This window comes from Tamandua tetradactyla, chromosome 25 (genome assembly GCF_023851605.1).
Source record: "Tamandua tetradactyla isolate mTamTet1 chromosome 25, mTamTet1.pri, whole genome shotgun sequence".
In the NCBI taxonomy this organism is placed as follows: Eukaryota; Metazoa; Chordata; class Mammalia; order Pilosa; family Myrmecophagidae; genus Tamandua; species Tamandua tetradactyla.
In genome coordinates, this window is record NC_135351.1 from 45499353 (window position 1) to 45525958 (window position 26606).

The 26606-nt window shown below is 47.2% G+C and overlaps 1 protein-coding gene across 6 annotated transcripts in view; it reads left to right on the forward strand.

Annotated features, from left to right (window-relative positions):
* ADGB (androglobin) overlaps positions 1–26606 on the forward strand; it is a 139038-nt gene that overhangs the window by 77907 nt on the left and 34525 nt on the right. For 5 of the 6 annotated variants that reach the window (XM_077143405.1, XM_077143410.1, XM_077143407.1 and 2 more), the window contains 8 exons: positions 1009–1176; positions 3845–3980; positions 4263–4400; positions 6129–6222; positions 8374–8508; positions 8985–9138; positions 15217–15404; positions 18996–19180. In XM_077143405.1, the coding sequence (XP_076999520.1) occupies positions 1009–1176; positions 3845–3980; positions 4263–4400; positions 6129–6222; positions 8374–8508; positions 8985–9138; positions 15217–15404; positions 18996–19180 (1198 nt within the window). The remainder of the gene's footprint in view (positions 1–1008; positions 1177–3844; positions 3981–4262; positions 4401–6128; positions 6223–8373; positions 8509–8984; positions 9139–15216; positions 15405–18995; positions 19181–26606) is intronic. The other variant, XM_077143406.1, reaches the window with a different exon arrangement.

Here is a 26606-nt window from a genome sequence, read left to right on the forward strand (position 1 = left end):
CCTGTAAAGTTTGCTGGGGAGGATTCGTGTCCCCGTGTTCTTTGGCTCTAGGGAGGAGACAAACAAGCGAAGTCTAGCCCAACGCTGGAGGGCCCCCCGCAGAGCCGCTCCTGATCATGCCACGACTCCCGCTTAGAGAGGAGCTCCGCCGAGGAGAGGCTCCCTCCAGGCTCTCAGGGGCTGGACGGCAGAGGGCAAGAGGTGCCGGAAGGCAGCAGGGCTTCTGCTTTCACCTGTTCTCCTCAGAGGCTCACCCAGGACCTCTACAGGGGATGGGGGTGCAGTGCCCGCCCCATTCCCTCCAACTTCACCCTCTTCCTGCTGTCTCCACCCCCTGCCCGGGGGCCACTGCCCACCAGGCACCCCTCTTGGGAGTCTTCACCCACCTCAGGCTGCTCCACTCCTATTTTTGTTTTTGACTCAAAGAACTTTCTAGAATCTCTGTTTCCTTCTGGCTCTGCGTGTTTCTCTGGTGCTGATGTGAAGAAGGAGCCAGCAGCCCACACTAGCTCATAGTCGCTTGTTTTTATTTTCTCATTCACATTATTTGCACACATCCCGTTTCCACCAGGCACATGCTCTCCCTTTCCGTAATCATGTTTCCCTTTATGGGTCTCTTCCTGAAGTGTCCTCTGCCCGCCAGACTACACTTCACACGGTGTTGTCAGACTAACTCTTCGTCGCTCTTCAGAACTAGCATGGGGATGAACCCGCTGAGGGGCTGTCTGTGCCCCCACAGGAGGGGTGTGTGTGCTCCCTCAGCCTCGGCGCTCTTCGTGAGTGTGACGCAGCTTGCCCATCGTCTCCAGGCCTGTGCCCGGCGGGAGCTGTGACGAGCCGTGGCTCCGAGCCCCAGCACCGGCCAGCGTGCTCTGACCCGTACATCCTCTCTGCGTGCCCCGTGGACAGATGCTGTGACGGAGGTTTAACACTCGTGGGAAGTAACCTTTTGTAGCCAGAAAGGGCCCATGGCCAGGTGAGAAGGGACACCATGCCTTGTCTTCCCAGGAGAGTTACCGGTTCACAGAGCAGGCGCTCGCCATCCTCAAGGCTGTTGGGACCGCCATTGCTAACTTCAGGGATAGGGACAAGCTCCGCGCGGCGCTGGGCGAGCTGCAGGCCGCCCACTACCCAACGGCGCTTGGCGACAGAGAGCTGACCACGCAGCACTTCAGGGTAAGGCCCTCGAGCCGGGGGCTCTGGGGGCCTCCGGGGGGCTGGCCTGGGTCGTATCATGCCTTATGTGTGCTGAGCCCAGAAGCAGCGGCAGATGGGCATGGCCTGTGGGTCTTTGGTTCGGTGCCCTGCAGGGCATCCTCCCTAGGCTGGTTCCTTCACTGACCAGTCACCTACCGGGATTCTACCAGGCCAGCTGCTGCCAGACAGGATGACTGCAAGGACAGGACGGCCCCAGGTGTTAAACCTCCTTCACTCATGACGCACCCTTGGTCCACGGCAATGCCACATTGGACCCCAAAGATTGACTGTGGCTCCCTGGACAGCTTGGCTAGCTGAGGTCCTGGGGACAGGGACAGGGAGGCTGTGGGCTGGCCGAGGCCCTGGGGACAGGGACGGGGAGGCCGTGGACTGGCTGAGGCCCTGGGAACAGGGATGGGGAAACTGTATCTGGGGAAGGCAATATTGCTAGCAAGAATGGCTCACCGGCTGTGCTTGGTAGCAGTCCTCCAGTCGACCTGCCACCACTTGGCTAGTGAACTCCTCAGAGGCCCAGTGGGACAGACAAGCCTAGGAGGGGCCCCTGCACGGTGCCCTCTGGGTCCCCAGGCCCCAATCACGGGCCAGCCTAGGCTGACCTCGAACAGACCCCTGGGGCTCCCATGGAGACACTTGGCACCACCTGCCCGAGGGAGGGCTGATTTGCAAATGCAATGATGGCTACATGGCTTGTTTGGCATTTTCCCATGGGCCACCCCTATGAGCACAGGTTCCAAGTCTTCTCGCAGGGCAGGTGTGTCCTGGCACAGAGCTTCATGGGCAGAGCTCACCTGCATGCCCGCTGAGAGGCCTGCCCTGCCGGCACCCTCCTCTTCCCCGGGAGCCGTCTCCCAGCCGCCCGGCAGAGCCTTCCTAGCGCACGATGCTCGACTTCCCAGGCCCGCCTCTTGCTGAGGCCCCTGCTGTGACCCACATCCCTCACCTGGGGGGATGCCCGGCAAGCCCCCTCGCTGAGGGGCTGTGCCCACCCCCCGCCCCTGCCTCAGTGGGGCCTTCCGCCTGCTGGCCGCGTCCCCCGGCTCTGCCCGCTGCAGGACGCCCGCGGCCCAGGCTGGGGAAGGGCAGGCTCTGGAGCCCCTCGGTCCCAGAGGCGGAGGCCACGGTGTGGGCGGTTGGACCCCAACCTCTCCCCAGCCCCTGCACCCATCTCCATGCCACCCCCCAGCCCTAAACCCGCATCTCCTCTTCCTGCAGGGGCCCCAGGCACACCCACCTGGCCCACCCCACCCACTGTGGGCTCATTCTGACCTAACCCTTCCCTTTCAACTGACCTCCTTCCAATAGGGCCCCATCAGAGCCTGGGGCTTAGGATGGGAACGGGACCTTTGGGGGGTGCAGTTTACCCCAAAACAATCAGTGAACCAGCAAAGGCCATTCCCAGGAGAAAACAGGCGGCTTTTCTTTTAAAATGTCATTAGAGAAGTTTTGGGTAGATAGAACACCCAGGCATAAAATACAGAGTTCCCCACCACCCCACCACCAGCACTTGCCTTGGTGTGGAAATTTTGTTACAATTAATGATAACACTTTTTTGGTCATTCTACCATTTTTTAACAGTACTTACATTTGTTCAAATTGATGAAAGATAACTAAAGTAGTAGTACTATGACGACTGTCCATAGTTTACAGAGAGGGGTTTTTCCCCGCATTTCTGACCCACTATTATTTGTTTTCATGTGCGTCTTTATCTTCTCGCTCATCCACCCACACAGGGGACAAAGGGCGTGTCAGCCACCAGGATTGTGTAACTGCACATTCACGCGATAAAAGTATGTGGTTATACAGCCGTCATCAAAGGTCAAGTCTGCTGGGTTTCAGTTCAGCAATTTGGGGTGTTTCATCCTGGCTGTTCTGATGCACCAGGAACTAAAAGGGAATATCTGTAGAATGAGCCAATAGTCACGATCGTGTGTTAAACCCTGATTTCTCATTCGATCTTCTCTCAACCGTCAGGGATATCTGGGCAATGACCATTTTCGCTTTTTTGTGCTGGAAAGGGGTGTCGACCTCATGGGGTAGAGGAACGGGCCTGGCTGATGCTCTCAGAGAGGCTGGTCCCTCTGGGTTCCAGGGCTTATCGGCCTGGGAGCTATCTGGAGGCTGCAGTTTCTGAAAAAATAAACTTAATAGGCAAAACTTTTACAGTCTTACATAGAGCGGGGTGTTCTTTGGGGTTTTCAGGAGCAGTGTTGGCTGGGACTTGGCGTACTGTGGGTGAGGCTTGCGTGGGAGTGAGCTCCAGGATGACCTCTCGACTCTGTTTGAAATCTCTCAGCACCAAAGCTTTGTTTGGTCTCATTTCTCTCTTCCCCCTTTTGGTGAAGAAGCCCTTCTCAGCCCCAGATGCCCAGTCCCAGGAGTTCTGTCCAGTTAATGCTGTATTTCAGTTGCACATTATAAATACTGTGGTAGTGATAAACAGTCAAAGAATGAATCATTTTGGTCTTTTACTGGGTAAGACTTTGAGAAATCTTCCGTTCCGTTATGTGTATATCTGAAAAATACTTAATATTTTTAAGGTATCTAAAATCATGCAGCGCTTCGATGGCCAAATAATGGTATTTTCTTGGTTTAAACAATAATCCTGAATGTATTTTATATTTTGCAGGTGTTTCATATTTCCTTGTGGCGGGTCATGAAAAAAATTCAAGCCACGAAATCTCTTTCAAACTTGAAGTTTGCCTTCCGTGCTTTGGTTCTGGATGTGGAGCTGCTTGAGTCCTCGGCAGACGACGTGTCCTTAGGTGCTGGCGCTCTCGCGAGTCCACCTGCCCGGGAGCCCCTGCCCTGCAGCACATGCCTGCCCCGCAGCATGGGGTGGGGGTTCGGGTCCCCCCTTTAGATTCATTCCTGGTCATAAAAGTATGAAAGTCCCTGAGGCACATGGTGTGATGGGAGAAATTCTGGAAAGATCTTCTGATGCGCAGATTTATTATCCTTATACAGGACAGGTCTTTACCAGTTAAAGGCATGGCCGAGTGGCCAGGGGGTGGGTATACCCTTCCACCAAGCTTTTCTCTCTCCAGCTGAGTGGGTGGACGTTAAGTATTCTGCACCCATAGGGGAGGTGCAGTATTCTCCTGAGGAGGTCACAGCCGCAGTTAAAATCCAAGCCATGTGGAGAGGAACTTACGTCAGGCTACTCATGAAAGCCAGGATGCCAGGTATAGTCGTTCCAGGATTTATCGAAAGGATCTGTGCGCATGAGAATGAAAATGTCTTTTATGCATGCTCATGAAATGAATTTTATAGTCGCACTGCTTTATGGCTGGGCTGATTATTTTTTGTTCTGTAAATAACGAAATCCCTTGAGGACAGGAAGCACGCCCAGTACTCACTCTTTTGTTCTCAGAACTCATCACAGTACCTGGCGTGTGGTAAGCTGCGATCAATATTTGATGGAAAAGAAAGAATGAATGATTGGCTATGTTTTCCCAATCCATTCTGAATTCTTTAAAGCAAGAAACTGAGCTCGTTCTCTCTGCACACCCAGCGACTAGCTGAGTGCTGCGTCAGCTGCTCCAGCTGAGCTAAGCCATGGACCACTTCGTCCCTAGACTGAGTCCCGAATAAATGAATGAATGAGTGAATGAGTGAATGAGTGAATGAACAAACGATGAAGAAGCCTCCGTGTGTGTCTATGATGACAGATATTTAGAAGGTAGAAAATGTAGTTTGAATGTGTTCTTATATTTATTAAATCAAATCAAATATATTTTGGTATAGAAATAAAATATTTTTGTGAAAGGGTACACTTTATTAGCTTAATATAAAATACTGCTGAGGTTAAAGTTACAGTCAATTTTTTTTTCACTCTGAAATTTTTATTGACATTTTATTAAGAAAAGCCTTAGTTTCAATATAATTCTTCAGTTGCATTGAAACGTGGTTAAAAAATGTCTCTACTTGAAACATTTAAGAAGAGTGGTCAAAATGTTCCTCTAAGCAGTAAAATATTGCAGATAACAAGTGTTTTTAAAAACTACACTACATAGTTGTGTGAGAGAAAATTTTTATTTTTACCTGATTTTTATGTTTGTTTTATTAGGAAAAATAAATATAAATTCATCAAATTCAATACGATCAAATACACTTTTGTTGCCCATATATGCTACAGTAAAAAAAAGATTTTACCTCTCTTTATCGGGACTGGAACACTTGAACAACTTAAAAATATACCCAGTAGTATTTGTATTTCACTCACTCAGCACTTACTACTGAATAACTATTGTGGGCATGGAAGTCAGTAGAGCAGATAAGCTTTCCGCCCTGAAGAATCTTATGTTCTAGTTGCGGCAGGCAGACAAGAGACAGATAAGTACACTGAGAAATCAGTTTCAGATGGGGTAAGTCCTCTGAAGGAAGTAAGTTAGGATGGTTAGAAAAAGAGCATATGTTTCTGACACATTAACTTTGCGCAGCTTACTCTGGATTTGCATTTTTCTTGCCAATTCATCTGTATAATCCACGTGCTGGCAAAGTGTGGATTTTTAAGCCATCCGTGGGTTATGCTGTCAAGCGAGCGTCAGTGGGACCCAGTGACAGTCTTCCTTAGAAAAATGTGATGGCTTCTTTTCCGAGATAAGATATCAGCGTGATAAAAGACCTTTTGATGCAAACCCTTTGACGAAATCAAACTCTTCAATTAGATCAAAGAGCAGCTTCTGATTTTTAGACTAAAGATGCAGAGATGCTCAGCATTAAAGGGTGAGCTGGGTTCTCAGCCAGGGGTTTATAGCTCTTTATTTTAAATGTGATTTTCCTGCTCATAGATCCAAACTTTGGATGTCACTTTCTTTCTGAGTTTCCCTTCCTCATCTGTAAAATAAAGCTTTGACAAGATGATCTTTCAGGTACTTACAGCTTTAATATTGTCATTTTATCATGATTAGAAACGAAGGAAAATACCAGCGTTGCGGATACTCTTCAGAAACTTTGGGCTGTATTGGAGCCGAATATTGAACAGCATGCCCTTTCCCTCTTACGGTAATAGCAGCATCACGATGTTTCTTCCTGCAGCCCGTGGGTCTCCTGTATGTTCCGGTCCAAATGCCGCCTCATTCAGAGGTTTGCCTGGAGTTGACTCTGCTCAAACCTCAGCATAGCTTCAGTCTAGCCACAAGCCATGCTCAAGAGGCAGAATCATCTGAACAAAACTAAGAGAAAATAACTTCATATATAGGCCGTCTAATGATCCAGATATTGGAGATAGACAAATCCTCTCATTGAAGTGCCCAAGAAAATAAAAAAAATGTTGAGAAAATAGATGAAAAATTGAGAATTTGAATCAATACAGTCAAATGGAAACTACGTACGTAATTGAAAATTTTAATAATTGACATTAAGAAGCCCTTGATAACTTCAACAGCTGTGTAGGCAGAGTAGAGGGAGATTAGTAAAATGGAAAATAGGTCAATAGAAAAGCATCCCAATTGAAGCACAGGGGGAAATTAACAGAAAATAAGAAAGAGGACAGAAGGACATGTGTGACATGCTCAAAATACCCTCATATATGTGTCATTGGAGTCCCATAATGCAAAAAGATAATAGCTGAGAACTTTTCAAAACTGATGAAAGAAATCAGCCCATATTTTCAGGAGAGTCTGCGAACCCCGTGCCGGAAAGACACAAAGGAAACCACACCCAGACCCATCTTAGATTGCTGGAAACAAAGACCCATGACAACTTAAAAGCAACCAGAGAAAAAAAGGCCCTTTATCTTCGAGGAACAAGACTAATAGCGCTCTTGGGGGTTAAAGTAGATGGAGAAGTGCATTGCATGACAGCAGCATGCACGAGGCAGGAGGTAGGCAATGGTTTTAAAGAGTTCCAAGGTTTCAGGCGCTTGTGGAAGAGTCATCATTTGAACGAGCCCCTACCAGGGAAAGGGTGAAGAGGTCCGCGGGTGAATGCTCTATCGCTTAACCAGTGGACATAAGCAGAGATAAGATTGATCCACCACATCTTCCAGGTAATAGAAAAAGAAAAACACTTGTCAAATCACAACCTTCATGCAAAAACCCAGCAAGGACAGTACAAGAAAAGAGAACACATACCAATCACCTCTCAGATGTAGATGCAGAGACTGTGAAATAACATGTGAGCAACTGAGGTTCAGAGATACATAAAAGGGGTAAGCCTCCCACCGAGAGCCCGGCTCCGGGCAGGCGAAGGTGATCTCACATGGGAAAATCGGTCATTGCACTGCTGCGCTGTGATAGGAAAAGCGGGGAAAAATCAGCTGATCATCTGGAGAGGTTCAGAAAAGCATTTGCTAAAATTTAACACGTTTGAATTTTTAAAAGTCTTTTAGCAACCTAGGGTTAGAAAAGACCTTCCTTGATGTGTTACAGAGAATCTAGCCTACAAAAGTGAAACTGTTGCAAACACAATTAGTGAAACATCGAAAGCTTTTCCCTGAGTTTGGGAATAACCCAAGGGCGCAGCTCTCTCTGCTCAGGGCCTGAGGTGTTGTGCTGCTGTTTTCAGTCTGTTTTAATTCCCTTTCCTCACTTTGAACTCCATTCGAGTGCCTCTTCCCTGTCCCAGTGCTGAACTGTCCGCTGTGCCCAGCTCTGCCATTGACTGCTTCTGCTTTCCCAGCCTGGGGTCTGACTTCCCCACCATGAGCTGGTGGTCAATTCCCCTCTGACCACCAGCCTCCGAGACACTTGCCCACATGCCCTGGGGTGGCCCTGCCATGGCCACCCCCTCGGGGCTCCCTCCACCCAGTGACCAAACACCATCAGCCAGCCAAAGGCTATTTGTACTATTTCTTCTTTTGTACGTAGAGCTTACTGCGAAAGTGGGTGAGCCATAGATGCTTGTCTTACGTTCCAAGGGCTGCCTTATCAAAATCCCATAAATGCGGTAGCGGAAGGCAGCACAAGCTCTAGTCCCACGAGGCGGCCAGCGGTTGGGGGCAGGGGCGGTAGTCCTCGGTGCCTCTGCGCTGGCGCTCAGCCTCGTTGCCCCCACGTGCGCCCGGCCCAGAGGGGCGAAATCTGAGCGAACCCCATCTTCAGAGGTCCTATGCCAGGTTGGCTCGCATCCAGGGGGCCGGGGTTAGGGACCGGGCGCGTTTTTGGGGATGCCAGTCAGCTCGTGGCGACACGGACACTGTTTTCACACTCCTAGACTCATGTTCAAAAGCAAGTGCAGATCGATGGACGCTTACCCGTGTGCTCAAGACGAAGACACGAAGATCGCCTTCGCCGACTTCACCGTGACGTACCCAGACCAGCCCCCCAACAGCTGGTTCATTGTGTTCAGGTGAGGCGGCCAGGTGCGCGCAGGGTCGCCTTCCGCGGAATGCCGCGCTCGCTTCTGCGGATTTTTATTTAGGATGCGTCACTTTCCTAACTTACTCAAAGTGTATTCTCCTCCTGCTGTTCATAAATTCGATGCTAATGTTACAGAAAGTGTATCCACATTTCTTTAAACAAAACATGAAAAATGTGTAGGAATTACCAGAAATGTCTGCACGTATGATAATATGATATATCAATGTGCTTTCAGTTGAGAAAGGAAATTTTTAATGTCAAGAAATAGCAAATTAGCTGAAAGTCACAAGTTACATATAAATTGAGATTGCTCCAAGGATTTGGATTTATGTGACAAAATACAGTATGAGTAATTTTTAAAAGAAAGCAATTTGTGTGTGCTGTACTTGTGTGGGACTTTAGACTTAGCTTTTTTTTTTTTCAGAGATTCATTTCATGGGAAAGTTCATGCTTTTCTAATTTCAGAGAAACCTTCTTTGTTCCTCAAGACATGATTTTGGTCCCCAAAGTGTACACGACCCTCCCCGTCTGCCTCCTGCACGTAGTCAACAACGACACCCTGGAACAGGTGCCCAAGGCGTTCCAGAAGGTGGTGCCACACCTGTACACCAGGAATAAGGTGAGTCCCGCGTGTGGCCGGGCAGCCCCCACTGCCCAGCCCGCTCCCCCGTCCCACCAGGGCACACAGGGCAGAAGGAAAGCCCTGGAAATCCGAGTGTGTGAAACCAGCAGTCGTGCAAACCCTCAGGACAGCTGCATCTAAAGAGCAAGTCTTATCCCTAAACCAGATGAGCGGACGGCTGCTCCTTCCCGCCGAGCTCTTATTCTACTCCCGGGTACTTTGAGAGGTTGGACGCCCCGGACCCCCGCGTCCCCCGCCCCCCACGCAGCCCCACCTCTTGGGTCTGGACCCCATTCCTTCTAACAGGGAGGTGACAGAGGTGGGCCTGTCCAGTGCTGACCTTCCATCCTTTAGCTTAGGGCTTTGGATCTCTCCGTTTTCCTCTTGGGATTCTGTCATCGTTGGCTTCTGAAGTTCATTTCTGCCGTATGAGCCTACGCAGTTTTAGTATTTTGTATCAATTAAGACATACCTATCTGATGAATACTGGTTTAGGAAGTAAAGGATAAATAAAAATAAATGTCATAACTCCATGCAAAACCTAATAGATCTTTTTGAGTAATTTCAGTAAATTTTTAAAAATATCAGGACAACTAAATGACTTTGTGATAAAATTCAATCCAACTTTTTAATAAGTAATGTGTATTACAAATATACATGTTAGAATCTTTTAAATGCTATTTCCTGTTAGACTATGTTGATATTTAATTATAATTTTTAAAACTCTGGATTTATTTTATTATACCATTAGCATGTTTCCTGTTATCCCTCTTGGAATATACATTTTCTGAATATAGTAGTCAAATTTTACTAAGTTTGAAGATAATATCCAATAGAAATCTGAGCTTAAATTATTTTTACTTTGTATGAAATTTGGAAAGTTACATTTTTATTACATTTTTATGAGAAAATATGAAAAATACTAGACATTTTTGCAAACAGTTACTGCAAAATTACTTGCATATTTTAATTTTAATAAGTGTGTTATAATGTGTATATTTGAATTTATACAGATTAATATATTTTTAAAAATTCACTTGATTAAAATCATGCATCAGTGACTTTTTAAAATTGATTTTAGAAGGGTATTCTTATTTCATTTAAAAATTAGAGCAATTTGCTAATTAAAGTCAATTTCTGTACATCAAACATGTTTTTATAAATTTTATTTCTTTGACCCATACACATCTTTTTGCATTATCTTTAACCATTTTGTGATAATAAATGGCATTTTATTAAAATCACAGAATTAGGAAATTTGTCTGTAAGCCTCACCCTCAGCTGCAGAGCGCTTGGCGCTAACCCACCATTACAGAGGAGAGCTGGTTCTCCAGCGATACGTGTGTCCTCCCTGCAGTAAACATGTATGGATTCACTTCTTAGTGTTTGTCCGAGGACACTGTCAGGTCTGACATAGATTTACTCTTGACTGCATACAGTTTATTAACTTGTGATAGGAGAGCAAAGTCCCCAAAGTCAAGATGATTTCATTCAAATAGAGACTCTCTTTAGGTCTTTACTGCAACCGAGTTCTAAAAATGAACCCCATTTTACTCGATAAGTAGATGAATATCAGTCATGGACACTTAATTGTGGAAGGAACCATAGGGATATGTTATTGAACCGCCATGCGATCCTCATTTCTGCCCATCATAACTTCCTTTCATTTAGGTTTGTTTTGGTAACTCCGGAGAGAAGCTGCAGCCCTGGGGTGAGCCTGAACTTGGGGGCAGCTCTACGTGATGCATTTGAGTCAGTGGCAGGAGCGCATTCTGTTTCCCTGAACTACACATCATTCCTCAAGTGGGATGCAGGACACACCCATCCCCTCTCTCTAATACCTTGTCTCTTGCACCTCCTCGTTCTAGCTCTTCTTAGAAGAAAACAGAGGGGGCGGGGAGGAGAAAGCAGAGCTGCGTAAATAGAATAACTTCAGGGTGATCCCTTCTGTGCTGTGGTTTCCTTTCCTCGTGATTCTTGGTCTTTGAAAGTCTCCCCGAACTGAAGGCACCCCACAGGGCTTTCCCCCCTATCGAAATGGGGGTGTCCACCGCCCCTTTGCTTGGCAGCCTGGGATGTCATTGGCACGTGTTCAGGCCATCGCTCCCCAGTGGTGCCCACAGAGCTAGAATTCCTCAAGATAGTCCATATCAAAAGCCAATGAAAGCACACCATTAAAACAGAGTTATTTCGAGATTCCGAGAGCCTTTGATAAGCTAGTGTATGCGCCATAGCCACAGAAAGGAGCTCTAATACACAGAATTTCCCCAGTGTGCTAGGTCATGGAAGCCTGTTTTCATAGCTCATCTTGGTTCACGTTCCACAGAGCACACTTTGGGTGCACGTCTCTGGATTAAGACTTCTGTGGTTTTCACACGTGGCGCTTCCTCTCCTGCTCTTTCTCTTCACGTGTAAGTTGTCATTGTAGGAACGCTGCCAGGCCTCCTGAATCCTGGGCTTCCTCCTCCTGGCTGCACATGACACCTCCGCGTGGTGTCCCAGGAGTGGCCTTGAAGGACAGCTGAGCATCTCCATCTGGGCAGATAATGCCTGGGTTAGTTCTGAGGCCTGTACGCTCAGGCAGGAGCTCTGAGGGACACGTGCGGGACCACCAGAGAGCACCCAGTCTACTGGCGAGATGCCTTGAGACCTTGGCACGTGCCTTCATGAAACCCACAGAAACCATCTCTGCAGTTTACTCAGGAGAGATATGAAGTTTTTGTCCCCAGTAAATGCACGTTGACTCTCGGGACTCACGACTTGGCTCTGGGGGCCCTCAGAACCTCCCTTTCTATGATCTGCTGCACAGACTTGGCATGGACCTTCGCTAGACTCACTGTGGCTTGTGGGGTTCACACGCTTCACTGTGAACTGCATCTGCTCTCATGTGTCTTTCCCCACCGTCCCTCAGAGGCTGTCAGCTGGGAGTCTCAGTTCTCAGCATGCTACCTGCAGCTGTTTTCCTCCAGGAGGCATTTCAAACAGTCAGGTGCTCTCTTACAGCCCTACCACCCACCTAGCATTAGATTTTCACTAGCCAATATTTATTCTAGCCTTTTGTGTCTGAAACTCAGTTTCTGAGTCAGGACAGACACAAAATAAGAGTTGTGCAATTCTCTTTCTTCTCGAATGCATTAGAATCATAAGATCAAGTAATAGTGATAATAGAAAGAAACCTCATTAACATTCAGGAAAATTCAGGAGAGGCAAGCCAAGCATTTGGGCACGTGCTTCCCACGTGGGCATCTGGCCAGTTACAAATGGGTGATGAGAGCTTGAAAGGCTGAGAAACACCTTTAGGAGACTTGAAGGAATGAGGAGCAAAAGCTGGGGTGGGTGTCGGGGTGAGGGGAGCCTGCTGAACTCCCCGTGCTTTGAGCTGAGATTCCGAATGGCTGGGATGGAAGCTGGAAGCCCCGATGGCCTCAGGTCAGCCAGGTCCCCAGGTCCGGGGAGGAGGGGCTGGGCTGGGCTGGGCCCCCCGGGGCCTGGCTAACGCACACCGGGCTCCTCCCTAGAGGAAGGCGACCCCATTCTAAGCTTTGGATTATTCTTGTAGATAGTTTTTCAAATGAGGTATCTGGCAAACAATTAGAAATAACCATACACATGAGAAGATAAGACAACACAGGCAGAAATCAGAAGAAACAAAAGATGTAGAAACAGAATCTCAGGGGAATCCAGATTTTTCAGGTGTCATTGGCGAGCTCTGATACTGTGCTGCTTGCTGTCTTCAGGAGCCGTCAGATGAAATTGGGAATCTCAGAAGAAATGAACCTGTACAATGAAACAAGGAGCAAAATAGAGATTTTTAGAAAACAAAAACACATTAACAAAATTATGAACTCTTTGGATTTATTTATTAGCAGTTTAGTAAACAAGATAGGTCAGAGGTAAATACGAAGAATCAAGAATGGATCCTGTAGAGAAGGATGGGTAAAGACAAAACAGCACCTGAGAGACAAAGAAGATGCAGTGAGAAGACTGAGAGTGTGATGTTCTAGATAAAGAGGAGAGAATGCGGCAGAACCAATAGTTGAACAAGTGGCAGCTAACAAGTCCTGAGCACTGATTACAGAGGCCAAGCCACATAGATATGGAGCTTTACGAGTCCCAAGCAGGATGAAACTTTAAAAACCCGTCCTATGCACGTCATGACAATATTGATGAAAAACAAATATTGATGAAGCGTGGGCCACCAGGGGAGCCCGTGCCAGTGCTTACACAGGCCGTCACTCTGCTGCCGTTCATTGAGCTGTGCATTTATATATCGAGAAATATGTTTGTCAAAATGCATGAATGAATTCTACTAAATGGAAAAGTAGGTTAGTTAAGACTGTGTGTAGCATGGTTGCATACGTTTAAAATATAAAATCTTTATTTTGTATTGAGGGTTGTCAGATTTAGCGAATAAAATTACAGTATGTCCAGTGACATTTGCATTTCAGAAGCAACATTTTTTAAATTAAAATTATGTCCAAGATATTGCATGGGTAGTAATTATACTTAAAAATGAAGCTTTTTTCTGAAATGCAAATTTAACTGGGCATCCTATATTTTTTCCTAATAACCCTAATATATATAATATGTTTATTAAAAAGTCTGTAAAATTGTATACCCAAATAATATTGGCTGTCTTTATTTGGTCAAACTCTGGCTGATTTTTCTATTCCTCTTATTTATCTGTTATTTCTTATTTTCTTTTCCCTTATTACCCAAATATGTGTATATTTTGAAAAAAAATAATCAATGTTAAAAAAAGATCATGACTGGATATATAACTGGATGATTTCTATATTGAAAGAAATAATGTGCCATGATCATTCAGACCAAAAGTCATTGGTTTTAAGAATCAGAGGAGCAAGTATATCCAAAATTTACATTTGATTCTTTAAATTCCATTCCTGCTGGAAATATCATTTAGTCAAATTTGAAATGGAATCCAGGTAATTCTTTTCAATCAATTGTTACTCTAAAATATAAAAGAATATGAAAAATTCTTGACATATGAATAAGAAAAAGACAGCCCAGTATTTTCCTAAATCCATCTTAATTTTTTCATTAAGTTTTTTTCTTTATAGTCCATCTGAAAAGGTAGATTTAAATTTGGAGCTCTGGTCCTTGGCCTTGTAAACTTAAATCCCATTTTATATAATAAATCTTTGGGTAATATTCCTTTACTAGTCGAGATGAAATTCACAGGTGGCCTTGACCACACACCTGTGACACCAAGCCCTGTGCGTGGGAGTGGAACCGCCCTGGGGTCACTTCCTTCCCCACTGAGGGCCCCAAGAGGAGGGCAAGAGCTAGGGGGAGTGCTGGCCTGCGCTGCGGGGGACCCAGGAGCTGCTCCTCCTGCCGGGTCTTCCTCTGACTGTCTTAACTAGAGAGATGCCAGGAGCCAGAGACAAGTCAGGGTGTTGGGCCGGCCCCCTGGTCCCCGATGGATGCTGCGTCCACAAACACCGGCCTCGCTCGGGCTAATGCCCAGGCGGACCTCGGGGACCAGGGGGATGTCTGTGGATGCGCCCGGCATCTGCCGGTGACCTGCAGGCCATGCACCTGTCCTGGGCCCACAGGCCGGACACGCTGTAGTCGGGGTGGGGGACTTCTGAACCCCGGGGTGGGTGCCCTGGAAGTGGGCATTCGGGGCCTCTGATGACGTCCACTCACGTCTACTTGTCTGGGCTCTGACACCTCCTTTTACTGTTTTCTCCCTGTTTCTCTACAAATACAGAAGCGAGGGGAAGCTTTGGCGGCAGGCCCTGCAGCGCTGGTTTCGCGCGTGTCCCCTAGAGCAGGGGCCGCGGTCACCCGCTGCAATCAGGCGGACCGCGCTGCCTGGCGCCCCCGGGAAGCGGCCGGAAGAACCATTTTGTGTTTTTAAGCTGAAGATTGTTTTCCTCCTTAATAGAGTTAGAAACGGACCGACCCACGCGGAGGACTTAGGGAGTGCCCACGTTACCGTGGAGTTGCTCGTTTTGAAAACGTTCGCGGAGAGGCCCGGGAACACGTCTGCGGGAGGGGACCGCGCAGGAAGGGGTGACGCTCCTCCGGCCGCCCTCTCGCCCGCAGAAGGGGTACACGTTCGTGGCCGAGGCCCTGACGGGGGACGCCTACGCGCCGGGCTCCCGGTGGAAGCTGCGCCTGCTCGGGCCCTGCGCGCCGCTGCCGGGCCTCGCCCGGGACGCCCCATGCAACACCTTCGCCATCAAGGAGGTGAGAGACTACTACGTCCCCAAGGACAAGAAGGTCGTGTTCAGGTACGGGTGCGTGGCCGGGGCAGGGGCGAGGGCCGGGAAGGCGGGTGCTGGGGCGAGACGCGGGCGCGGTTCTGAGTCTCACGTGAGCACTCAGGAACCGCTGGCCTGGAGTGGCGCGGCCACACGGGTGCCGCAGAGGCCCCAGCTTGCACGCTGCCGGTGGCCTGGGGCTTCCTTCGTCCTCCCTCGCCTTTTCCCTGCACCCCGGGTTCTCCTTCGGCCCCGCCTCTGGGGTGCCCCGTGTGGCCGCTCCACCTCCCCTCCCCTGCCCATCTGCGCGCTGCGGGACCAGCGCCAGGAGCAGCGTCTGACGGTCCCGCCCGGGTGACGTCCACCTGCCCCGCCCCTCGGACCCACCCGGGCTGACGGCCACCTGCCCCGCACTTCGGGCCCTCCTGCCTTTTGTCTGTGCAACTGCTGATCGTAGAATCAGAGCATGCTTTGCATCTTCTTTTCACACTCATTGTCAGTCTCTCATCTATTTCTATCAGCCTGTCTCTAGCTATCATCTATCATCTAACCACTTATCTATCTATATCCACCTATAATCTGTATCTATCCATCTATTATCTCTTTCATCTATCTACCTATCACTATCATCAGTCAGTATCTATTCATCCATCCCTCCAGCCCTCTAGTTGTTTACGTACCCATCCTTTATTACAGATCCTTTCTAACTCACGTAAATAACAATGTGACTCACTGCCTTAAAATCTTTGCCACTTTCCATTGGCTGCAGGGTAGAGTCCCGCCTGCTCAGCCCGCTGTTCAGTGCCCCTGCCCCCCCTCTGCAGGCACTGTGCACAGAGCTGCCACCAGCCCCCCACATCCCATGACTTTTGGGTTGCTCGCACCTCTCCTCATGTCCCCATTTCCTGGAAACCCAGCCCTGCTGGTGATGATTTTTCAACCCTCAATCCTTTGTGCTTAACCCTCAAATACGCCAGCCGGGCCTGGCATGTCCCTGTGTCCTCCCCTCATCCTGAGCCTGTGACCTGCCGGCGTCAGCTGCACCGTTTCAGAGCAGTCTCTGTAAGATTTTGCATTTGCTGGGGCAGGATCTGCATCTTGTTGCTACAGGATCCGGCACAGTGCCTGATGCAAACCAGCCCTCAGGAAACTCTCTGTTACTGAGTTCTTAGAATACATGCTTTCTCTTTTTGATGCGTACATATCATTTTGCTTTCAAAAATAAAAATTACTCATTACAAAATATTTGGAAATTCTATAAATATATTATCAAAGAAAAAAAGCTATCCATAGTCATATAACCTAGAAAAAAGTTTCGTGCTCTTACAGTGTATTTCTATTCATAGCTTTTACATGTAATGAAAAATAATCAGCAACAAGATTTGTTTGTTGTATTCTGGCTGATTTTGCGCTATAATTCTTATTTGTCTGTACTTTTAAACTTCTTTCTCATAACAAACATGTATAAATCCATGTAATGAAAAATAACCACCAATGAGATTAATTTGCAGCACAACATCTGCAGCATAACCCCATTACTATTTTTGAAAGTTCTGTTCACACACTGCCCCATCTGTCCTAAGTGTGCACTCAGTGCTCATGGTTTCATCACACGGCCGTCTATTCACCACCGCTCAAATGAGAATCTCTCATTTCTTTTGAAAAACAATTCCCTCACTCTTGTCCCCTGTTGTCGTTTGGCTTTGCTTTAGCGCCTGTGTTAGAATCTATGAAAGAATATTACAAGTTGCTATTCACTGCAGACGTTGGTGTTACTTGTATTTTCCCACGTACCACCTCTTGTTAATGCTGGTAATGGTGCTGTACATTGGTTCTAGCTCACATCAGATCTTTCTTACATTTGTACAATTAACCACAGCCATCGCCCACTGTGGGCTTTGCTAATATACAGTCCAGGTTTTAACCTCTAACTTTTGAACGTTTTCACGTTTGTTATATTCTACGGATGTAACCTTATTTCCATTCTGTAAGAGGGCAGGGGAGGCCCACTAAACTGCTGCTGCTCCGTGCGGGTGCCTGGCCCACCTCGGGAGCCTGGCAGGCAGGACGCTGCGGTCACTGGAGTGCGGTAGGAAGGTTTGAACTGTCCAGGGGTGTGGACCCCGGGCCGACCCCAACCCTGGGCAGTAGGCCTTCAGCTGCTCAGGTGCGCTGGGGCCCTGGGGGTTGAGGAGGGAGCCCCTTGAACATGGCTGGTTGCGCAGAAATTCGAGGGCAGGCCAGCCTCTGGGGGAACCAGAGACTTTCATTTTGTTTGCAAAGTGGGTTCCCAAACGCCATGGCGGGGCGAGGCTGGGCCGGGCAACCGAGGATTTTTCATGAGACGAGAAATGTGAGGCTTGACCGTGGGGCGAGCCCGTGGGCTGTGGCCTGGCGAGGACTGAAGCGGGCGGGTCCTGAGCCCTGAAGTGACCGGGGCGTGGGCACCACCCAGGGGTGGGAGTGGGGTGCTGGGGAGAAGGAAAAGGGTTTGAAGGTATTGGGAAGTCGTGGGGCCAGGACCTGGGCTGGGCCTGAGGCTGGAGGGGTGGGCCCGCCAGGCTGGGGGGTGCTGGACCAGGTAGGCAGGGAAACGCCCAGTTGGGGACAGAGCCGGGACCTTGTGCTCCTGCTCATGGCAGCACCCAGGGAGCACGGCGAGTCCAGGATGAGACACCGAGATCTTGGATGCCCGTGGGAGTGTCCCCCGAAAGCCACCTGGGCGTTCACCGGGAAATGGGGTGCAGCAGCACCCTACAGGCCGCCTGAGCACACACCCAAGATGGAAACCCTGGTCTCCGTAGGATTAGTGACAGCTGCGTGACACGCTGGCCGGAGCCCAGGAGTGGCTGGCGGCTGGGGGGCAGGTGACACAGGCAGCTGGCCCTTCAGGGGAGCAGCTGCGAGCAGCACAGACAGTGGAAGCCTGGACCCCAACTCAGAGTTTGTCCCCGTTTGTTTTAGCACAAGAGAAGTTCACCCGTGTGCAAAAAAAATGGCAAGGAGGAGCAGAGGGAGGGGTTTAAGGTTGCGAGAGGGAGGGGAGCCAGAGAAGGGACCGTGTGGGACACGGAAAGTTCATAGGTGCCCCAAATACGAAAAGCAAGTCCCTTGGAGTCCATCAAGTGGGGAGTCGCGGAAAATGTTTCCCGGCGCCCTGCAAAGGGTCCTGACCTGTGTGGGGGTGGGTGGTGGGTACTTTTAATTCCTGTGTTCTGTCATCCAAGACAACACTGTTGGCAGCCAAGTGTTCGCCAACCAGAGAGGCGCGCGCTGCGGGCAGCGTGGTGGGCGGGTCTGTGGGTCTCTTGAGAGGTTGGGGGCAGGTCTGTGGATCCGATAAGAGGTTCGGGGCGGGTCTGTGGACCCGGTAAGAGGTTCGGGATGGGTCTGTGGATCTGATAACAGGTTCGCTGTGGCCTAACCTGCAGCTCCGTCATGTTTTTAGGTGAGTGTTTATCCATTTAACGAGGCATTAAATTTGCTGTTTGGGATTTGGCAACCCCAGTGTGCTCAGGGGACTTGTGGTGCTTTGGAGTCACCTCTGGGAGGGGGATTCCTGTTAGCGCATGGCGCCCTGGGGAGCAGGCCTGGGATCCTGAAGCGCCCGTGTTCCCACAGGTACGTGGTGAAGGTGTCGCTGCCCCACTCAGTGACCGTGCAGGTGTGCACATCCAAAGCCGACGCCTTCATCCAGCTGCAGATCCTGGAGAGCGAAGAGGTCATCGTGAGCTCCACCGGCAAAGGGCAAGCCATCATCCCAGCCTTCAACTTTCTGGGCAACGAGAAGGCTTTGAGCTCGCAGTGTGAGTGTGGCCGCAGGGGCACGGCGCGTCCGGGGGGAAGCACTCGGCGTCTCCGTGCCGGCGAAGGTCTACGGACCAGGAGACTGTCCGTGTACTGTTAGGACTTCTTATCTTGGGGAACATGTCCTTTCTACTTACATGGTCCTTCTTACATTTCCATATGGCATTTTATGATTTTGAAAGACTTCTTTTCTTTTCTATTATTCCCAATCCATTATTCCAGAAAATATTCCACTTCTGAAAACTAACAGAAACTTTAAAATTATTGCCTTGAATTCAATAGTCACAAAAAACAGTTTTACTAAATAAATAAAGTAAAATTTATTTCCGAGATCACAGGTAACAGTGATACTCTAAGGGGTATTATTTATTCTGGTATTTTAGTGACTTTATTTTGACTGTTAAAATAACATGTGCCGAATGTAAAACATTTAAAAAATAGAAAAATATCAAAAGGAAGTAAAAATCACATGTAATCACACAACCCAGAAAAAAAAAAAACTGTTAACATTTTAACCTTTGCAGCTTCATTCTCAATCTCTTCTGCATTTACACTTTAAACAAAATTGGGATCTTACTTTTCTGACAGTTTCTACTTCTTCTTAACACTACGTATTTTTCTCGTATTTGTGGGATTGGTTAGGCGCCCCAAAGCAGTATTGAGTGGGTGATGAGGACGCGTTCCCCTTTCTGGGAGACGGAGGGCGCGGCGCTCATGGGGACTGTGCCGTGGCTGGTGCTTCCATGTCTTTTATGAGGTTGAAGACGCGTCTTTCTCTTGCTGTCTACGCATTTCAGCCTGGGAGGGGTTTGGCGCTTTATCAGTTGTCTTTGTTGTTTACAGAATTGATATTTTTCCCCATGTATTTCAGAAATTAATTTTCTAATTTTGAATCATCCTGGATTTCTTAGCGTAAAACCAGTTCGTTCATAATGTTTTAATGCACTACCGTGTTTGCATATACTAATTTTTTTAGGTTTTTAGGTCATATTCCTAAGTTTATATCTCTGTATGTTTGTCTCTCTCTGTGCACAACCGTACATTATTTATTTCTGGTTCTCAAGCTAGGAATTTGTCAAATTCATGATATTCATATGGAGACTTAATATACTTTTTGTTTTTGAAATCTATTCAAATACCACAGGAAACATTTATCTTTTAAATGTAGATTTGCCCTCAAAAATATCTGAGCCTGGGTGGTGTGACAGTGGCTCAGAGGCAGAGTTCTCGCCTGCCATGCCAGAGACCTGGGTTTGATTCCCGGGGCCTGCCCATGTAAAAAAAAAAAAAATATATATATATATATATATATATATATATATATCTGAGCCTGAAGATTTGAAGGGCCACATTTTTGTTTATGTTCTTTATTTGTACTTATTAATAAGTTACAAATAAGCTTATTTGTTATAATAAGGTTATTAATAAGGTTATTAATAAGTTCTGTGGTACTTTTTCAAATTTTGTTCATTTTCATAATTTATATTTTATATAATGTGACAGTTTCATCTGTTGTTTCAAATGTATCAGTATAAATTTGTATACAGGATTATGTCATAATTCTTTAATCCCTTCTGAATCTGTGTAGTATTTTTATTATTGTTAGGGAAGTTTTGGGTTCACAGAACACTCATCCATAAAATACTGAGTTCCATTTTACCACCCTGTTAGTAACACCTTCGTTGGTGGAACAGTTGTTTCGATTGATGAAAGCACATGTTTATAGTTGTACTGTTAACTATAGCTAATGGGTAACTTGGGGTTCACTGTGTTATGTGTTCCATGGAACTTTTTACAAATGTTTGTTCTAGTACCATATATACAGCCCAGCATTTCCCCTTTGGAACCACATTCAAATACATAACCTAGGGCTGTGAATTATGTTCACAGGCTCATGCCCCCATTGCCACCATTCATTAACAACACATTTCCATCCTTCCAAATAAATCGTGTATATGTTTAAGCTTTAATGCCCTATTCCCCAATAATAAACATCATCGTTCATTCAGGTATTTTAATTTGTTCTTCATTCAACTCTTCGTAGATTTCCTAGGATGAACTCTTGACTATATGAACCAAACCTAATAGCCCTGTTACGTTGTGTTCTACTTTATTAACACTCATATTTACCTTGTACAATCCTCCCTCTACTTTTTAAACTTAGTCTATTGTATTTTTCTAACTGCTCAAGCAGGAAGTTTAATTCATCCTTTGTCTTGATTTTAAATAAATATATAGGGTGCTATGCAGCTTATCAAAGTATAGTTTTGAAAGCGTCCCATAAAGTTTTATATATAGTGTTGTTATATTGGCCATTTCTAAATGATCTGTAACCATAATTGTGATTTGTCTGTAACTTGAAACATTTATATTCTTTATACAATTTCCAAATCATAAAAGTATTTTGTCTAAGATGTTGTTAGAGAGTTCGACTAAATATTTTCTACTTGGAGAAATTACTTGTTTTATCAGTAGTCTGATTCAAAATCAGTTTTAAAATTTGTGAAGAACATGATACCCTATTTTGGAGGTAAATAATTTTATATCTAAATATGCACACACACACACGAGCATGCACACACGAGCTTGCGCACACACACACAAGCATGCACACATAAGCATACACACATGAGCATGCACATACACACACACGAGCATGCACAGAAGCATAAAAATCAAACTTGTAAATTGTGATATTTAAAAATCTCTAGACCACCATGTACATATTTTATTGGGATTTAAGTTTTTGAGAAAAGTATAGTAGGGTTTCCCATTTTCATTGTAAAATGTGTAAAAATCATTCAATTTCTAGTATTTTTAGTTTTGTATATTTCTAAGCTATATTGCTAGTTACATAAATTTCCACTTTTTTTTTTTAATGGCATGTGCAGGCTCCAGGAATTGAACGCAGGTCTCTGGCATGGCAGGTGAGAATTCTGCCATGGAGCCACTGTTGTGCCACCCAGCTTTGTATATTTTGATGAATTTTATTTTTATGCATTTACAGCAGTCTTTATTTCTAAGTTTAACACATCATCGATTCACACTATTTTTAACTTTTGCTACCATTTGCCTGTTCCTCTTTGTTCGTTGATTTAATTTTTCAACCTCTACATATTTTGCTGTCCATCCTTCTCTTACAAAAGATTCTTTCTTCCCAATTCAAGATTTCAGTCTCTAAAATGGGGGATGTAATCCACTTGCACGTGTTTTGACAAATGTACGTGCTCTGAATTTTGCATCTTGTTTTAATTTTCTGATTGATTGCATCTTCTGGTTGAGTTTTGTATAGCTGTATGCTGGCGTGCTGTCTGAACCCCCGCTATTTCCAGTGGTGTTTGGGCTGATTATCGTAAATATACAATCAAAGTAAAGACCAAGAATTGTCTTTTTAACTATTTTCTGTCTACTTTCTGTCTTTCCTTTTTAACCTGATGGCTGGCACTCAAGAGCAGTGCAAAGGCTGAGGTGACTCTGGCTTTGGCTGCCAGCCCTTCCCTCCTAGCACTGAGGTGGGGTGGGGGACGTGGTCCAGGACTGCCCCCCCCCCCGAGTGCGCTGTGCCCCCTCCTGCAGGAGCCACATGCCAGGAGCCCCATCCCCCCAACATTTCATCCAGAACGGACCGCAGGCGCTCAGCCTTGGTCTGTGGTGCCATCCCCCAGCCTGCCCCCACCTCCTCCCCACGATGCCACCCAAAGCGGGCGCTGCTCTGCCAGGTGTGCTCAGTGACCAGCTGCCCTGATCCCCCTGTGTTTCAGAGGGACAGAGTTGATGGCCAGGGCCGAAGCAGGGGATCAGATGACCTTGCGGCCTAAAATCTGTCTCTGCGAACCGTAGTAGCTCTGACAGCTTTCCAGTCCGAAAAGCCAGGTTTTAGGAAAATCGAGATGGTGGAGTCAGAGGTGGTCTGAGGAGTGAGCATGCGCATTGCTCACATGCCGGTCAGCGCATTGCTCACATGCCGGTCAGCGCATTGCTCACATGCCGGTCAGCGCGTGTGGAGGGCAGCGCAGCCCCTCGAGGCGGGTGGCGTGGGTTGGTGTTAAGCCGAGGCCAGGTGCCCTGCAGGTTGGGCTACTGCTCGTGTCGAGCGACACAGCATCAGCTCCGCCCAGCAGGATGTTTAGGGACTGGGAAGGTAGTTCTGGCCACTCAAGGCCCTTTGTGGGAAAACAGGACCAGGGGGTAGAAGTGAGGCCACTCACAGGTTTTCACAATCCCAGGCTAAAGGCTGTGTGGTCACACACTCATTATCAGAGACCAAGGCAGCTGGGCTACACAGGAGACGCCAGCATTCCCCTCTGTCTGCGCCAACATACCAGAATGCAAAAGAAATATCTATAGGCTAATTCCGTGATCATAATCATTTGTGAAACCCTAACTTTGGGTGGCACTCTGACCTCTCTCTGGGACAAAAGGCTTCTCCACACGTGGCTCCCCTTTTCACAACTGACCCTTCGATTATGTGTGGTTTTGCTCACTGATGTTGCTGAGAATCCCAGAGACAGGAGAGAGTCCAGTTTCTGGTGTCTGGCCCTAATCGCTATTCTACCTCTACTCATCTTACATAGCTCTGTCTCTTACTCACCTCGGCGTTGTGACTTGTGGAGTGTAAAATATTTCATACACAGAGGTCTGGTAATTCTCCCTGTTTTATTCTGACGGATTTCATGGGAGAACTCATATTAATTCTGCCCACTAACCGCAGTTTCTATCTCCACCGTACCCAGGCCTTCAGAGTGTGACAACTCACCCTGCGTGCTGCCCTTGTCACAGCCGAGCTCTATTTTGAAAGTCTGTAACAATTTACTGATAACTCATCAATAAATATGATTGAGATAGAGGAAAACTCTATCTTCTGTTTGCCTCATTCACAAAATTTAAAAATTGGCATTTAATTCTATCAAGGGCTTGTTTCATTTGGGCTTCCCTGTGTGACTTGTGGCTATGACGAATCGTTGTGATTCTAATAGCCAATCATTTGGGCTTCTGTGGGATAACTGTACCTGCTTGTGCTGTGTCACTCTTCCTTTTTAATAGTCGTGATGGTTAATTTTACTTGTCAACCTGGCTGTGTTTTGGTGTCCACTTGTCTGGTCAAGCAAGGTCTGGCCTGATTGTTACTCTGAGGTTATCTCATAGCTGGATTTGCTTCTATCATGAGTTGCATCTACAATTAACAAAGGATGTTGCCCTCAGCATGTTTCCTCATCCAATTAGTTGGAGGTCTTAAAAGCCAGAACTGAGAATCTCAAAAATCAGAAAGAATTTCTGCCTCGAGTTCAGTCAGCCAGCTTCCCCTGGGGAATAGAGACCAGCTGAGCTTCAGACTCACCATGAGGTGAGCTCCCAGCGTGCAGCCTGCCCTACACGGTCCCGATGTGCCAGCCTCCATGGTGGCATAAGCCAGTCACCCCTAGTCTCTCTCCCTCCCTCCCTCCCTCCCCTGATGTTCTGCGCCTTGGAGAACACTGACTAATACAACAGCAGTGGGTTGTCAGTGTCACGCTGACACCCTCCGCCAGAGCCATGGCCACGCGCGGGCTCCTGCCGCTTACGGCTCCCGGGTGCCCCCCACCTGCTGTCCTCTTCCAACACGGGCCGCCCCATTTTCACATTTGTACTTTTAGACGGACTTTGGTACAATCTGTCATTGTTCTCCTTTTGATGGTCTTGAATGTGTAAATTAACTTTCAAGTCAGTTTTCAAACTGACGCCTTCACAGTGTTAAATTTGTATCCAAGTAAAGGCCACTTCTTTCCATTTATTCATGATTTATTTTATTTTATTTTCACAGAAAAGATTTGAAGCTTTCTCCCCAGAGACTGATAGCTTCTGTCATTGTAAATTAAATATTTGCTTCCTTTACACATCAGACACAATCTTATTTTAAACAGATGCTATTAATTTGCATTGATGAATTACATGAGCAGCTATTGAAATTCCGTTTTCTTTCTGACCATTTTTTTGTTGCTTCCCTTGGAAGCATAACCATTATGAATTCCTTACGATATGACTTGTTGGAGTACCCCCACCAAAAATGCACAGATATATGAAATATAAATTATATATGTTTATAAAGATGCATTAATAAATAGGTCATCCCCAGCATATGATACTAGCATCGTACAAGCAACTCCCAGGAGCGCACAATTGAAAACCCTGCCCATTTGAACAGGCTGCCTCAGTGCTTTCCATCAGGACACATATTAAGCAGGAATGCAGTAAATGCAGTAACCGCTCCCTGCCCTGGGCCCCGCGGCCTCTCCCCTCTCTTCTCCTCCTCCAGTGCCCGCTCCCACCGCCCTCCCACCTGCTGCCCCCTCAGCCACCACCCTGCCTCACTCGGTCCTGTGGGCATTTAGTTTCCAACAGCTTAGTGTGACCCTGTGGGGGCAGGGTCCTGAGCCTCGTCGGTGCCGTGCGTTAGGGGGCTGCGCGCTGAGAGCGTGGCCTGCCCTGGGTTACGTGCGTCAGCTCACCCCCCAGCCCACGGGCCCCCGTGGGGGTCTTCGGGCAGCATAGTGGAGCCGGCCCCATACACGTGAGGCCTGGAAGTGAGCTGGAGGCTCAGGTGGGTCCTGGGTATATTTCTGGGCTCCTTTGCTGCACAGAGAGCTTCTCTCTGGTGCCCTGCCCCTCAAAATGTCATTTTCTCAGTTGCCCCAGCTCCCATCTCTGTCTGCTGAGCCTGGCCACGTGCTCCTCTCTGTCTGGGTTCTACGGCCCCAACATCTCCGCATTGGGGCCCAGCCCCAGGCCCCTCCATGCTCAGCACAAGCCTCAGCGGTCTGTCGTCCCACGACTGAAGATAGTTGCCTTGTGCATTTTGTCCAGTTTTATCATTTTTTGGTGCAATAACGAGTCCAATGCCCATTAGTCTGCAATGGCTGGAATCAGAGGTTTCCTGTGCTGTCCCCTCTGCGCACTCACTGCTTACTTGATGAGTTCGTCCATGACATTCAGGACATTTATATGTTTATCCCTCTCAATGGCACTTGAATTATCCACTAATTACAAAATCCTGGCTATAAAGAAAAAACCACAATAATTTCTACGTGTGATGCTTTAGGGTGAGATGACTTAGGCATGCGTGATATTAAACACTGAAAGTCAGTGTGGAGTGTTGGTTTACTGTAATTTCTTGGCACAGAAAGAATAAGGAGTTGTCAAATTGTATATTCTTTTAATATTCAGTGGTTCGGAATATGCATTGCTCTGCACAGGTCACATGCTGTTATAATACATTTCTTAAAGACCAGACTCTTTATGGAAGCTGATGGTATTGGTTTTCATCCTATTTCACAGAGAGGGTGTTCCTTCTGTGTGCACTTTACCAATGGATCCAATTTCACAGAGAGGGTGTTCCTTCTGTGTGCACTTTACCAATGGATGCAATTTCACAGAGAGGGTATTCCTTCT